Here is a 14,633-nt window from a genome sequence, read left to right as displayed (position 1 = left end):
CTGAATGCTGCACGTGGGTACCACCTCCTGGGGTTCGAATGCAAGTCTTCCACCCGGGGTAGCTCTGTACGTCGGCGCCGCCGTACCCGACCCGGAGGGCTGCAATGTCAGCCCTCAGCTCGCAGAAGCCTATGTGCCAGCAACGTGGTCCTAGCCAATAGCGTCTGGTGCGGCTAGTACGGCTCCGTGTGCCCGGAACAGGAGCTCTTTCTCTGACACCCAGCTCCACAGTGGCATGTATAGTGCCCAGGATGTCCCCGCAATGGTGCTGGTATTTGCTTGATCATAGGCCCGGTCCGGAGCTCGGCTAGAAAATGTCCGCCATGTTCGGCGGTTAGCCGGGCCCCCCATATGGAAGCAAATGTTCAAGATGAATAAATGTTCAAGGGGGTGTGGTTTGGCGCCGATGTAGACGTGGGCGAGTTTCGGAGCTCTGGCCCCGGACTCCCGTTGTTAACACTATACTGAGCCCCCGGCAAAGCAGAGTTCTGCGACTGCCCACTCCGAGAAGCAGTGGCCGTGAATTGAGGCAGCGATTCACAGTGCTCAGCCGTTAACGACGGCCGATGAGGGGGTAACGATCCCGAGGAGCGGAATCCAGAATGGCGCCCGTGGTGTGAGGCGGAGATCTCAGCCTGATACCCGGCTCGGAGAGACGAGAGAGACAGGCGGCATGCAAGGATCGCTCACGTCACGGGGGAACAGGAGGTGGGGGTTGAGGCTGCCGACCCTCCCCGTGTGGAGATGCACTTGACTGCGGGCTATCAGTGGTGGTGTTGGCCTGAAGCGCGAGCAAGGTGAGGTGTGGAGGGAGAAGCTGCATCCAGCAGCGGCGATGAATGGCGGCGCATGTCCGTTACAATAGGATGGGCGCGGAGAATACTTAACGCCCAGCTGTTATCCCCCTAATTGCCTGAGGCCTGGGACGGAAAACGGGCTTGAGGACATGGGGAAAAGTGCCACTGCTTGGGTACAGAAGAGAGCCTGAACTGATCTGCAGCGGAAAGACATATTAGAGGTGGTAAGAGGCATCGTGGGCCACGTGCCCACAGGCTCCCAGAAAATAGTGCAGCGCGGCAGGAAACAGCCAGTGAGGCCTCGCCGATGGATGATGTTATTTGGAGGCATCACAGGCCTACGGGGGAAATCGCCTACTAGTGTTGCGGCCTGAAGGGAGATAGGCGGTAGGGAGAGCACGGCAAGGAGTACATTGGGGAGGACACGCCTGACCGCGTCATTTGGGCTGCAAAGGAGTGTAGAGGGGTGCTGCCCACTCAAGTGATATTCCCTGACTTGTTTGAGATGCGAGTCATGCGATGCTGTCAACTTTGAAGTGCGCGCTGCAGATCACAGTGAGTAGCCATATAAGCAGGAGGAAGAGGCCTTGAGGTCTACGGGCACGGCCCTGTGATAAAATGCCCAGGCGCATGAAAGACCAGTGCGTGGCACCTATACGGGGCTTCCTTAGTAGAACGTGGACAGTTAGGCCCCAAGAGCAGTCCTGAAGACTGGAAGACACAACACTCTGAATGAGAGTAGGACTTTGGCCGGGCAGAGAGCTTACTGTGGGGTAAAGTGGCGACTGGGCAAGGAGGAAGGCCCATACACGCAGACCACTAGTCTGCCTGTTTGCGCAACCCGTGGAAGAGTGGTGCCGTGCAGACCATCGGGAGCTTGACCTGAGCGGGGTGGCACGCAAGAGAGGAGCTGCATGTACAACACGGCCTGTTGCGCACAAAGTGCCTGGGTGGACGATCACCATGGGAAAAGTGGCCAGGCGAAAGTGACAAAGCGTCGCAACAGCGGGAGGGGGGGGAAGAGTCCCAACGGACCAAGAAGCTGAGATTCTAGATTCAGAAAAGGACACATCTACTTTGAAGCTCACACTGGCAGACATAATGGAAGCCATTATGGCATCTCGGGAGGCGCTCAAAACAAAAATAGACTCCATAGGCACCGATCTCAGTCTCCTGAAGGACGACCACCGCCGGCTGGCAGAAAGGGTCATAGGCACGGAAAAAAGTGCTTGTGGACATCCCTACAGAGGTGACCGAGCTAAAGAAATCTCACGGAGGTGGCGGTGAAAGTTACTATTCTGGAACTGCGCACAGAAGACAGTGAAGGGAGATCTCGTCGCAATAATTTTCACATAATAGGGGTGCCTGAGAAGGAGGAAGGGGATGATATGGTGACATACTTGGAGGACTGGATTAAGAAAGAAGCGGCACCTGAGGGACTCTTGCAGTTATACGCAATTAAAAGGGTGCCGGCTAGACCTCCCAGGCCAGGAGTGACCCCGAGACCAATCATTGCTCGCTTGCTCCATTTTCGAGAGACCCCATATACTCAAGCAGGCTCGTCAAGCGAAGGACTTGCAAATTGGAAATAGCAGGGCAATGGTGTTTCCAGGTTTCACCAGAAAGGTACAGCGGGAAAGATGCACGTTCCTGGCAGTGAAGAGAAAACTACGACAAATGCAGTTTTCATATGCAATGCTATTCCCTGCCAGGCTACGAGTTGTTGGGCCTAAGGGAATGCAATCTTTTTAACACCGCAGGAGGCCTGTGATTGGCTGGAAACTATCACTGGACAGAAGTCGGGAGGCAGTTCTAGCACTAGATCAATGAGGAGCGACAAAGAGGATGGCCGATCAGAAAGTTCTCCAATTTTGAGCGCAACAGTAGATCCAGAAACGGAAACGCCTGTTGTGACACCCCACACAGTGGATGAGCTGGGTTGTTCTGGGAGATCCGAAACTTTGAGACTAGAACTCTGGGCGAACTATATCCTTTTGGAGAACAATTTTCTGTGTAAAATGTGGAGAGGAGGGGGGGCAGTGGTTGATACCTTTGGAGTCTTACAGATGAAGAGTTGAGGGGGGGACCAACAGATTTTGCATGAGGGGAGATCCGGGCCAAGGGGTTTCCGAGGCTGGGCAACAGCCACTACACCCACATAATCAACATAGTTAGCAGAGTTTGGATGGGAGGCGGTTACTTCTACCTGTCCTGGGGAAGGGGAGTTGGATAGTTCTGTTATTTTGGCGGTGTGCAATGGGGACTGGGCTTGTCTGGGGTACGCATGTTAAGACTGATATAATGGCTCTTCATAGATTATAAATGCATCTCCTCGAATGTGCGCGGGATGCACTCCATGACCAAGCGGCATAAAATACATGCATTCCTGGTGCAAATTGCATTATTGCAAGAGTCGCATATTAATGCAAAAGAAGGGGCTGCTTTAAAGCACAGATGGCGAGGGCAAATTACTCCGCATTCGTCAGCAGAGTACTGATTTGGGTGAGAGGAGGGATCCCCTTCCAATGCACCAGAGAATTCGATGACCCGAACGGGAGGTATGTGGTAATCCTGGGTAAGTTGGATGGACGGGATGTAACAATTGAGAGTATATATGCCCCAAACAGAGCAAGCTTCATTCTTGGCAGATATCTCTAGGTCACTAGCGCATGCACTGGCGGTGTCAGTACTCCTGGGGGGAGACTACAATAGTGTTGAAGATGTCGGGCTTGACAGATCTCACCCTCCCCTACACAACTCACCTGCTCACAGGATGGCAAGGGTAAAACGAGATTGGCAACAGCAATGGGGATTAACAGACTCTTAGAGGACACACCACCCCGGGAAACGGGACTATATGTTCTTATCCCCTATGCATGACCTACACGTCAGATTAGATGCTATTCTGTGCACCCCTGATGTGCACGGGTATATACAGAGTAGCAAATACTTAGCACGCAGTGTTTCAGACCACAACCCTTTGCTGGTCTGCCTTAGCTGGTCCAGGATTAGAACAAATATCCCCAGATGGCGCGCCTTAAACCAGAGGCATTGGAGGATCAGGTGTACTAATCTGAGATCCGCACAGTCATAGAACAATACTTTGCAGAGAACGAGGGAACAGCCTTCAATATTATGACAGAGTGGGAGGCGTTCATGGTGGTGCTTAGTGGGTGATGTATCTCTGAGGCGGTAGGAGTGAGAAAGACTCTTTTAAGGTAGACATTGGATGCAGAGAAGAGGTTGCGACAGGTACAACGTGACAGGCCTGGGAATGCAGAAAAACAGAGGGATATATTGGAGACCAGGGAGGAGGTAGCGGGACACGTAGAAAGACTGTGTTGCTTTGAATACAAGAACTATATGGCAAGGGATTATGCGTAAAGGGATAAACCTGGGGCTCTGTTGGCCTGGCTGGCCAATCCAGACAAGAGGGGATCTGTTATTCTGGAACTGAGAGATGACCGGGGAGGGACTTAATGCTGCCAGCAAGATATCAATCAGCATTTCTTTGACTATTATACCGCACTATATAAAAGTAAAGCTTCCCCTACAGCCGCAGAACTTGATGAATATGTAGAAAGTGTTGAGTTGTCAACAATCAGTGAAGAAGAGGCAGAAGCCCTGGGGCGGGAGATAGACCTGCACATGGTACAGGGCGCTGTTAAGGCCACGGCTAGAAATAAGACACCAGGTACTGACAGTTTCCCTATAGAATTTTATGCTACATACATAGACTTGTTGGGCCCCGACTGGTAGAACTATATAACCAAGCAAAACAGGAGGGGAAATTGCCGGGACCACTAGGGATGCCTTGATTGTCCCATTGCTGAAGCCAGGAAAGCAGGCGCATGACAAGACTGCATATAGGTCACTGTCCATGCTCAACCTTGACTATAAGATCTTGAGCAGGATACTGGTCACACGGCTTTTACCACACATGACTAGTCTCATACATTGGGACCAGGGTGGGTTCCTACCAGCAAGGAATACAGCAATGACTATAAGGAGACTATTAAGAGTGTTGGGAGCTAACTCCTATTGCAAGGAAGAGGGGACTATTTTGACAATAGACATCGAAAAGGCGTTCAATAGTCTCGAATGGCCGTACCTATTCAGAGTGATGCGCGCTTTCGGATTAGGGAAGGGATTTGGGGCATGACAGCCCTGTTATATAGAGACTCAACAGCCCAGGTTAGGACAGGAAAGATTATCTCAAAGGGATAGGCGGTAGAGAGAGGGACACAGCAGGGATGCCCGTTATCGCCTCGGTTGTTTGCAATAGCCATGGAGCCGCTGGTTGCTAAAGCCAGATCAACGTATGATGGTTGACTCGTCATGGTTTCTACAGTTGTTGCATTCAGTTTCTGGTGCATGCTCAAGCACCAGTTTTTGAATTGCATTATGTGTGGTTGATCACATAGGTTTGACCACATTTTCCTTTAGCAACTAAAGTGAAACAGTACAGCGACCCTGCAATCTACATTTTTCACTCGAGACCCAACCAATGGAATTAAAAGAGCCTACATACATCACACACATCTAGTAGGAAAATGGCAAGATACCAGCCATTTACATGTGCTCTCACACTCAATATTGAGAGAAACCTTTTTAGGAGGTTAGATACATGTTACACTCGAATATAAACATTTTATGAAATGCATGACCATTTTACAGGAGCAACCATTTTACATGGCAAATAAATAAACAAAAACTTGCTGTAAACTGATAGTGTAAATAGGTTAAGCTAGATAACTCTCCTTCATACTCACCATAACTGGGTCTTTCTCCAAAAACAACCTCATTAGGAGGGTAAGTTCTTCCGAGCACGTTCTTGAACTCATTAACGATACCAAAAGGTCAGTCAAAAGGTGCTGGCACTCTAAAAAGATAAACACTACATCTTATTTTAATGTTAAACACAAAATAGCATTTAGATTAAATACTCAAAAAGATACTTCTCAGTAATCCTAGAACTGTTATACAAGCATTTGTATTCAGTTATTGTATAAAGAATATTTAAAGCCATGTACACGATAAAGGAGAGACTTGCCAACATTTTTGTCCCAGTCTTTTTCAATTTAACAAACTCGGTACAGATTTAAAAATAAAAAAAACAATTGGAGTAAAGACCATTTCACTTCTATCCTGTGTAAAGTGAAAAAAGTAGGGGCAACACAGATAAATGAACACCTGACTAAAATAGAAAGTTTCACAATCAATTTCAAAGATCACGCTGATGCAGAATCCCACCATTCAATTCAGTTACAAGGTTGAATTTGAATTGAGGCAAAATAAAGGGAAAGGAGACTGAGCTAAAATGTGAGGGGGGAGAAAAGAAATAGAAGTAATAGTTCTTGATTTGTACATGCGCTCATGATTAGCTTTCTCCATGCTGTGTTTGAAGGGATGTAAAATCTGTTGAATTACTTTGCAGGGCTTTAGGCCACACTCCTCCATTATTATCCTTGATATAGGCTCTTGCTTCTGTCTACCCCGCTAAGTTGTTATAGTTCTGAAAACACAGATCATTCCACTACATCTTAGAGATGCATAACACCCAGGTATTGTTCAGTAATAGATAGTATGCTTCAATCCAATTTTCAACTTGATTAATAAATAAAGGTAATGCGTCTCACAGGCCATCCGGTAGGATGCGGGGGAACACGAAAGAAAAGAATTATCGGACCTCATTCGGAGGGAAACAAGGTTGTTATGGTAATTTGCTGCCGGTGTCCTGGGGTCAATCCTACTCTACCTTTGCAAGCTGGGACAAGTACAACCCTTCCCGCACTTCACAGTCAAACTCCCAGCAGTGGCAGCTGTGGCACCTTCGGACTGAATCTCTCTTGGAAGGGTTGTCAGGGCGGTTGATAACTCTGGGCTGGTCAGGCCTCCACACTTTGGTGGTGACGTGGCTCTCTTCAGCAGTGGCAGCACCATTCTCTCAAATTTGAGGAAAGCTGCCAGGTGATACGGAATTACACAATCTGGTACAATTTTGGTACTGCTCACTCAGGAAATGTGCAGAGAGACTGGAGGAACCTCTTTGCAGCATTTGTCCTCCAGGATAGCTCTAATGGGTAGTCGGCTTTCTCTGGGGCTAGTCATGGTCTGAGCATTCTCAGCTTCTCCTCCTGGACTACTACTACTCCTGCTGGGCCAGGCATACACCTTTCTCTCTCAAAAGGCGGAGAGGATTCCAGGCTCTTTGGGCAGACCCTTAGCTCCTCCAGCTGAAAGTGCTTTTGAGGTCATGTACCGTAACCACTAGGAGACTGGCTGTCAGGCAAACACCAGACCTGGTCGCAAAGCAGCTATTCCAGTACTCTGTAGCACACTCCCTTCCTTAGCCAAGATGAACTTAGGAAATGTTCCAGAAAGGATAGTTTGTAATCACTATCCAAGGCTTCAGAACCGTCTTGGTTCATTCTTTTTCAAATGTAATTTTTAGCCTGCTAGTCAGACAAAGCTCTTGTGCAAAGAGACAGCACTCAGTCAATAGCAATGGGGTGTAGCAATGGGGTGGCTCCAAGCAGGGGTATAACTTTTAAAAAAAAAGGGGGGGGGGTCAACGAAGTGCGACTTTTCTGCACTTTACCATCATCAGCCTTCCTGAAGGAGCAATCAGAGACAGACAAAAGGGCATGCCCTGCCAAGAACGTTCCTCATCCTGAACAAGTTACTGCTGTCCCACCATTCACCCTTACCTTCGACCATATGCAAGTGCTCACAAAGAACTAATCAGCAGTCCTTTGCTAATGATGACATTTGTAAGGGTAGCACTCTATCCATCTTCCTCATTTCAGAGTTTGAGTCCCTTCCCTCCCACAACAAGAATGTAGGAAATACACTTCCAGTACCTTGGAGTATCTATCCTAATCGTTCATCTTGTGCCATGCTTACCAGGGGCTTCCACAGTGAATCCCACGGGTTTCGGTACTCAGACTCACAACATACAGAGTTCAACTACATTACATGTGACACACACAACGTACATACACATACTGGACATGCACACAAGATATCTGTGCAAGGTTTTGTGTTTATCACAGTGGAACCTTGCACAAGTGGGGCCAGAAGAATGTATTCGCATGGACAAAGGAAAAAGGTCTAGTCACTATAAATTCAAAACGAGGTACCCTGCCGCCACCACTTTATGGGACACACCCAAGATATTGGTAGCAATGCACTGCAAACAATAAAGGCACAAGTGATACTCTCCTTCAGGTGACAGGAAAGGTCCTGGACCTCCCACTGTCAGGGAAAGGCCTAGGCTTCAGTGCGCACACTAGATCAACCCTGAGGAAAGGTGCTGGAAGGAACCTGTTGTTGAAGCTCGGCGGCCAGAGGGACCAGGAGAAACCAAACGTAGAAAGGGTTTTCTGTACTAGTGGCTAAGGATAGACTGATGAAGTCCAGTAACAAACACCACAAGGTATCAGCTGGTGAAATGTTCGAACTAGATGGTGGAAATAAAAAAGGCTAACAATGGAGCTGATTCCCATGCCATTACTATTTATAGAAGGAGTCACTATACCTTGCGCCTCGAAAGACTTCTAAGAAAAAAAAGTTGCACACGCCCAAACTCAATAGAAGTATGCGGACTGTGTGTATCTACAGCTATACATGCCACAAATATATTTTCCTTGGTTTGATACTTAACATTTAATATATAATATTTTTGTTTTTGATGAACTTTTAAAACATACTACTTAAAGGTTTGGATTTTAACAAATATTCTAATATTCATGTTTAATGGAAAATGTATATAACCTTTGAAAGATGGGTCAGTCTTGGAAAATATATTCCGGAATCCACTTAGTATGATTTTGACTGCTCCCTGTTGGAGAGAAAGAGAGGAGATAAAATACAACAGGTCAGATCCTATGCAATGGATGCTCAAACAGAGAAAACTCTTTTCTTGCTGTACAGAAACAGGGTATACATAAAGCGGCTCAACTAATTAATGTTGATTTAAAAATGAGCCCATGTTTCCAATAATATCTTTTTTGTTACTAAAACAGTATAGCTATGTCGGCATTGTAATAGAAAGGTTCTGTGTCATGAAGATCAGTAACATAATTGTACCGCACTGACCAGTTATTGTTTACAACATGATGAATCACCTGCCATTAGCCTATAAGGACAAGAAAAAAAACATTCTCAAAAGGGCCAAAACCATGGCCATCCTAAGGAGAAGGGCTTTATGAACTGAACATGCAAATCTCCCTAAAAATCTTCAGCACACATATGGAAGGGCTTTGATCCAAAACCTAAAACCACTGAAATGAAACATTTTCGGTAGGGTACACAGCATTCACTCTTAACCACAACGCACTGCTTGTTACTAGACGTGCCACAAGCAACACCACGGATATTTCTGGGACATCACATATCCATCATTAATGAAAACACATTTTTAACAACTAAAATACTAAGAAAGAGCAGAAGGCATCCTCAGTGCTGGTGGTAACCCGCAGTGTTTTTACGGGAAGGATTCACTTTTGCTTTCCTTAACTTGACAGGGACCGGATTTGCTTCCTCCATCACTGATGTGTAATGAATTATTTTGCGACCATTTTGAGCACGCAACACACTGAGGTCTTCAAACGTATTTCCTGGAAACTTCTAGAGCCATTGCCACCTACAGCAATAAGCAGCTGCCATATTTGCAACAGGAGATTATTCCACACCTGTTCCTAAGCACAGCTGAGACACCGTTGGAAAGAGGAAACACACCCCTTTTTAACATGCTTCTTCCTCATGGAACATCCCCATTGAGGTTTTGGAAATCACCTCAAGAATGTGATCTGTCGGTAAGGATGCACAGTACAGACCAGCAGGCAGTTATTTTCAATGGGGTGGGTAGTGCTGCAACAGCACAGGCTATGTCTCTCACCAATTTTCAGTACCATTTGAGACCAGATTCCCCGGGGCGGGTGGACTGAATAATAGATATAGTAGTCTCAAACATTTGACCTGCTCCTTTTTTTATATTAACCATTATTTATAGATTTTTCAGTCGTTTACAGATATAAACAAATGCTATGCGGGAAAATCAGAAAACTAGAGCCTGTATCTGAGCAGGCCTTTCCATCAGTCTATCCTGCATATGCTAGCCAAAACAAAAACATGTCCACTTAATATAGTGTACCTTATTTACATTGTTTGCAAGTATAGGCATCCCTCTTACATAAAGATACACAGTCATTGCCGTCAGACCTCTTAAAAGGGTGAAAAAATATAACAGAGTAAAAAAGGAGCATCATCAAAACATCCCCACTTTCAGTCCTATCTCTAGTGAAGAGTGCTTGCAAAAGAAAACAAGTTACTTACCTGTAACTACATTTATCCAGTATTGGTCTCTTTCATAGATTCACATGCCTGAATCATTCCCCGTCGTCAAGATGGAAGTCCCACAGTAGAATACAAAAGCCATAAGTAATAAATAAGCTAAAAAGGCCAAAGGCCATATCTTAGTAGCCTATGTCCTTTTTCAAAAAAGGACCAAAAGTTGGTTCCAGCCAATAAGCTGCCAGCACCCTCTAGAACACTCCCAGCAGAGGCAAGTTCTCCTCAGATTTTCAAAGCACAAGTGGGAAGTAAGTAGACACAAAATCAAAGAGAAGTGACTCCACGGGGAGGAGGGTGGGTTGCATGTGAATCTATGAAAGATACCAATACTGGGTAACTGTAGTTACAGGTAAGTAACTTGTTTTCTTATCCAGTATTGGGGTATCTTTCATAGATTCTAATGCCTGAATCAGAATATCAAGCAGTACCCTAATAGTACTGTTATTAGTGGAAGGTGGGAGACGTGTAATATTAAACTCCCAATAGTTATCCACTACCTTTACACAACGCATGCACTAATCATTATACTTTATCGCAATGTTAAAACAGAGAGAGTTGATATAACCATTAATGTATCTATATATACACATAGTTCATAAATCATTAAGAAACCAGCTGTCAAATACCTTTGTACAATTACTGAATCCACTTAAAATTAGAGAAATAAAACAACAAGAGAGTGTTCATTATGAAAATTAAAGAATCGGACCTTAGTTAAAAAGATGACGCAACACAGCCTGTCCAACCACTGCATCTTCCTTTTGGGCAGACTGGAGGCAGTAGTGCCTTGCAAATGTGTGGACATTCTTCCATGTCGCAGCATGGCATACTTTGTCTAATGTCACTGCAGAAACAAAGCTTCTGATGCAGAAACAGTTCTTGTGGAGTGTGCTTTAGCCTTCACTGTTAGAGGTTTATTTGCTTTTTCGTGGCAGAACTGTATCGCAGAAGCCACCCACCTGGCGATCGTAGCTTTCGTTACTGCGGTTCCGAGTTTTCCTTGACCGTAGGCCACCAGAAGTTGATCTGTTTTTCTTATTTCCTTTGTTTTGTGAAGATAAAATTTCAAACATCTTTCGATATCCAATATATATAGAGCATGTTCGGCTGGGCTAGATGGGTTTGGAAAGAAAGTTTGGAGTATTACCGGTTCATTTAGGTGAAATTGCGTTGGCACTTTCGGAATAAACTAATAAATAAACTATTAAATAATAAACTAAGGATTTGTCTGAAGGGCTACGTAATTCTCTGTAAATTGTAAGAAAGGTTATTTTATTGTAAACAACTGCAGTTCACTCACTCTTCTTGCAGAAGTTAGGGCCAGCAAGAGAGAAACCTTCTATGTAAGAAATGTAAGTTCGGCTTTATGAATTGGTTCGAATGATCGTCTCATCAATTGTGTTAGAACCACATTGAGCTTCCACTCTAGAGGAAAAGCGCGGAAGAGGCCCCTCATGAATTGTTTTATGAGAGTAGATGAACAGAGAGAAGGAATCTGAGGAGATTTCCTGTACCGGGAAATTGCCGCCAGGTGAAGTTTAACTGAAGAGAAAGAGTGGCCCAACTTAGCTAGCGTTGGTAAGTAAGGCAAACTCTGTTCAGCAGGGGCTAGCACTGGAAGAACTTTGTTCCTTTCGCACCAGCAACAGAATCTCTTCCACTTCAGACGATATGTTTTGAGCCAGTATTTCTCTACAATTTAGTGAAATATTGAGATCCTTAAACTCTAGGAATTCAGGAGCCATGCGTGGAAGTGAAGAGAACGTGGATCCGGATGGATCACTTGGCCCTTGTTCCTCGATAACATCGGTGGTGACGGATGAAGGCAAATGGGTTTGTCCTGTGACAACAGAAGTAGCTCAGGGAACCAATACCCCCTTGGCCAACATGGTGCAATCAAAATTAGGCAACAGCCTTCCGACTTCATCTTGATTAGTACCCTGGGAACCAATGGGATGGGAGGAAAGGCGTAGGCATAGATCCCTGACCATCGTATTAAAAGGGCATTCCCCCTTGACCCCGGTTGTCAGACCCTGCTGGCGTAAAACTGGCATTTTGTGTTCTCCTTAGTTGCAAACAGGTCCAGAGTTGGCTTCCTCCATCTTAGAAAGATCCTGTCCACCTGTGTTTGTTCTAGCTTCCACTCGTGGCAGCTGGACTGCGACCTGCTTAGTGTATCTGCCAGAGTATTGTGTAGACCCCTGACATGCTCGGCCCTCAAGGAGATCCCGTTGTCCATTTCCATAATTCCTGAGCCTCTTGAGATCGAGTTATGGATATCGCTCCTTCTTGTTTATGTAGTACATGCTGGTCGTATTGTCCGTACGGACCAGCACTGAGGAACCTCTTATTCTCGGAAGGAACGCCTGGAGAGATAAGAATACCGCCTTGAGTTCCAAGCTGGTGATGTGTTGTCTTTTCTGCAAAGACCACTTTCCCTGGATTTGTAAATCCTGCAGATGACCTCCCCACCCCTCCATGGAGGCGTCTGGCTTCAGAATGAAATCTGGGTACTTTGGAGAAAGGTTAAGCCTTGAGCAAGGTTTGTCGTTTGAAACCACCATTGAAGTTCCTCCACCATCCTTGTTGTGATTTGAATTACATCTTCGAAAGATCCTACAGCTTGTTGCCACTGTTTCTGTAGTTCCTCCTGCAAAGGTCTCATCTTTAGTCTCGCTAAAGGCACTAAGTTTATTGCTGATGAGCCCATCCCTATCAGCGATTTGAATATTCGAACCGAAACTGACTTTCTTTTTTAAATGGTCCTTGCCAACCTTTGATGTCGCATCTGTCTCTCTTGAGACAAGAATGCTTTGCATTGGACGGTGTCCAGGGATGCTCCCAGAAACTAAATAACTTAGGTTGGATGCAAATTTGATTTTTCCCTGTTTAGAGTGAGTCCCAATGTATTGTATAGATGGAGACAAGCTGTCTTTGTCTGACCGGCTTCCTGCTTTGACGCGGCTTTGAGCAGCCAATCATCAAAGTATGGAAAAACTTGAACACCCTGGGATCGCAAGGCCGCTGCTACTGGTGCTAGGCACTTGGTGAAGATCTGTGGTGCTGACTTTAAACCGAACGGGAGCCCCTTGAATTGATATTGGTTACCAGCCACTGTGAACCGTAGATATTTCCGGTGCTTCGGGTGAATTGGGATATGAAAGTATGCGTCCTCCATATCCAGAGAAGTCATGAACTCTCCTTTGTTTAAGCATCCCAAAATTTCGGCGAGTGTCACCACCCTGAACGTCTGTTTTTGAGAAACTTTTTGAGTTTTCTTAGGTCCAGAATCGGTCGCCATTCTGCTGACTTATTTCTTATTAGGAAGAAACGAGAACAGAATCCTCTTCCTTACTGATTGGATGGTACTTTCTCTATAGCTTCCTTGAGGAGCATGATCAAGACTTCTTTTCGTAGTAAGTGAAGATGAGGGGGACCCCTGGGCGGAGTAATAGGTGGTTTTTGAATAAATTCTAGGGTGTGGCCCTTGGTTACTAGGTCCAACACTCAGCGGTCTGAAGTGATCTAGCGCCACCACTGTGCGAAAGCAAAAATCTTTGCGCCCACGGGTAGGAAGAGAAAATTGACTGGTACCCTGATGTACTCATTGATTTCTGCCAGAGTCGCGCCCTCTTGAGGTGTTCGCTTGCGACCTCCCTGGTGAGAGAAATCAGCTGTTGAAGATTGGCGATACAATAGCGGGTTGTAAGATTGGCGATATTGAGGTTGATATTGATATTGTTGATTTGTTTGATATCCGCCTTTGTAGGTGGTGAATCCTCGCCCTCTGGCACCTCTAAATTGTACTCTTCTATATTGCAGAGCTCCTAATGACTTTTCAGTATCAGTATTGTTCTTTATAGCCAGAAGAGCGTCGGCAAAATGTTTACCAAAAAGCAACTCTCCATCATACGCCATGTCCAGAATCTTAACCTGAACCTCAAGTCTGAAGGTAGTAGCTTTCAGCCACCCCTGGCGTCGAAGTACTGCCGCTCACGCCAACTGCCTCAAACTTGTGTTTGCTATGTCCAAGGCACAATCACTTGTTTCAGAGGCAGCCCTTTCACCTTCCAATAAGATCTTTCTGGCGTCCTCTTTGTTTTCTTCCGGGATGAGATCTATCATCCCCGACATATCGGACCGCATTAGACGGTCATAGCGGCCGATAATGGCCAAAGCATTGCTGCAGCTACCATTGCCGAAAATATCTTTCCCATAAGGTCCATCCGATGTACCTCTCTGTCCGGAGGAGTAGTAACTGGTGTTGCCGGATTCTTTGAACGTCTCTGTGCGGCCTGAGATATGACAGAATCTGGCCTTGGATATCCACAAAGCAAGATGGACTATACTCAGGAGCTCTATACTTTTTCTCTACACAGGGCAGCACCTCTGGTATAGATACTGGCGTCTTCATAATCTTCACACCCTCCTGCCAAATATAGTGGATCATCGGAACCGACCGTACTATCTTTCTTGTGT

The 14,633-nt window shown here is 45.9% G+C and overlaps 1 protein-coding gene across 3 annotated transcripts in view; it reads right to left on the bottom strand.

Moving 5' to 3' along the window:
* Positions 1-14,633, bottom strand: part of LYST (lysosomal trafficking regulator) — a 3,752,809-nt gene that overhangs the window by 2,987,869 nt on the left and 750,307 nt on the right. For all 3 annotated transcript variants that reach the window (XM_085611970.1, XM_085611971.1, XM_085611972.1), the window contains 2 exons: positions 8,574-8,640; positions 5,570-5,679 (listed from right to left, as the gene is read on the bottom strand). In XM_085611970.1, coding sequence (XP_085468096.1) covers positions 5,570-5,679; positions 8,574-8,640 — 177 coding nt within the window. The remainder of the gene's footprint in view (positions 1-5,569; positions 5,680-8,573; positions 8,641-14,633) is intronic.

Source organism: Triturus cristatus, chromosome 6 (assembly GCF_964204655.1).
Source record: "Triturus cristatus chromosome 6, aTriCri1.1, whole genome shotgun sequence".
Lineage (NCBI taxonomy): Eukaryota > Metazoa > Chordata > Amphibia > Caudata > Salamandridae > Triturus > Triturus cristatus.
The sequence above is the reverse complement of the archived record's forward strand: the minus strand, read 5'-3'. Positions and strand labels throughout refer to the sequence as shown.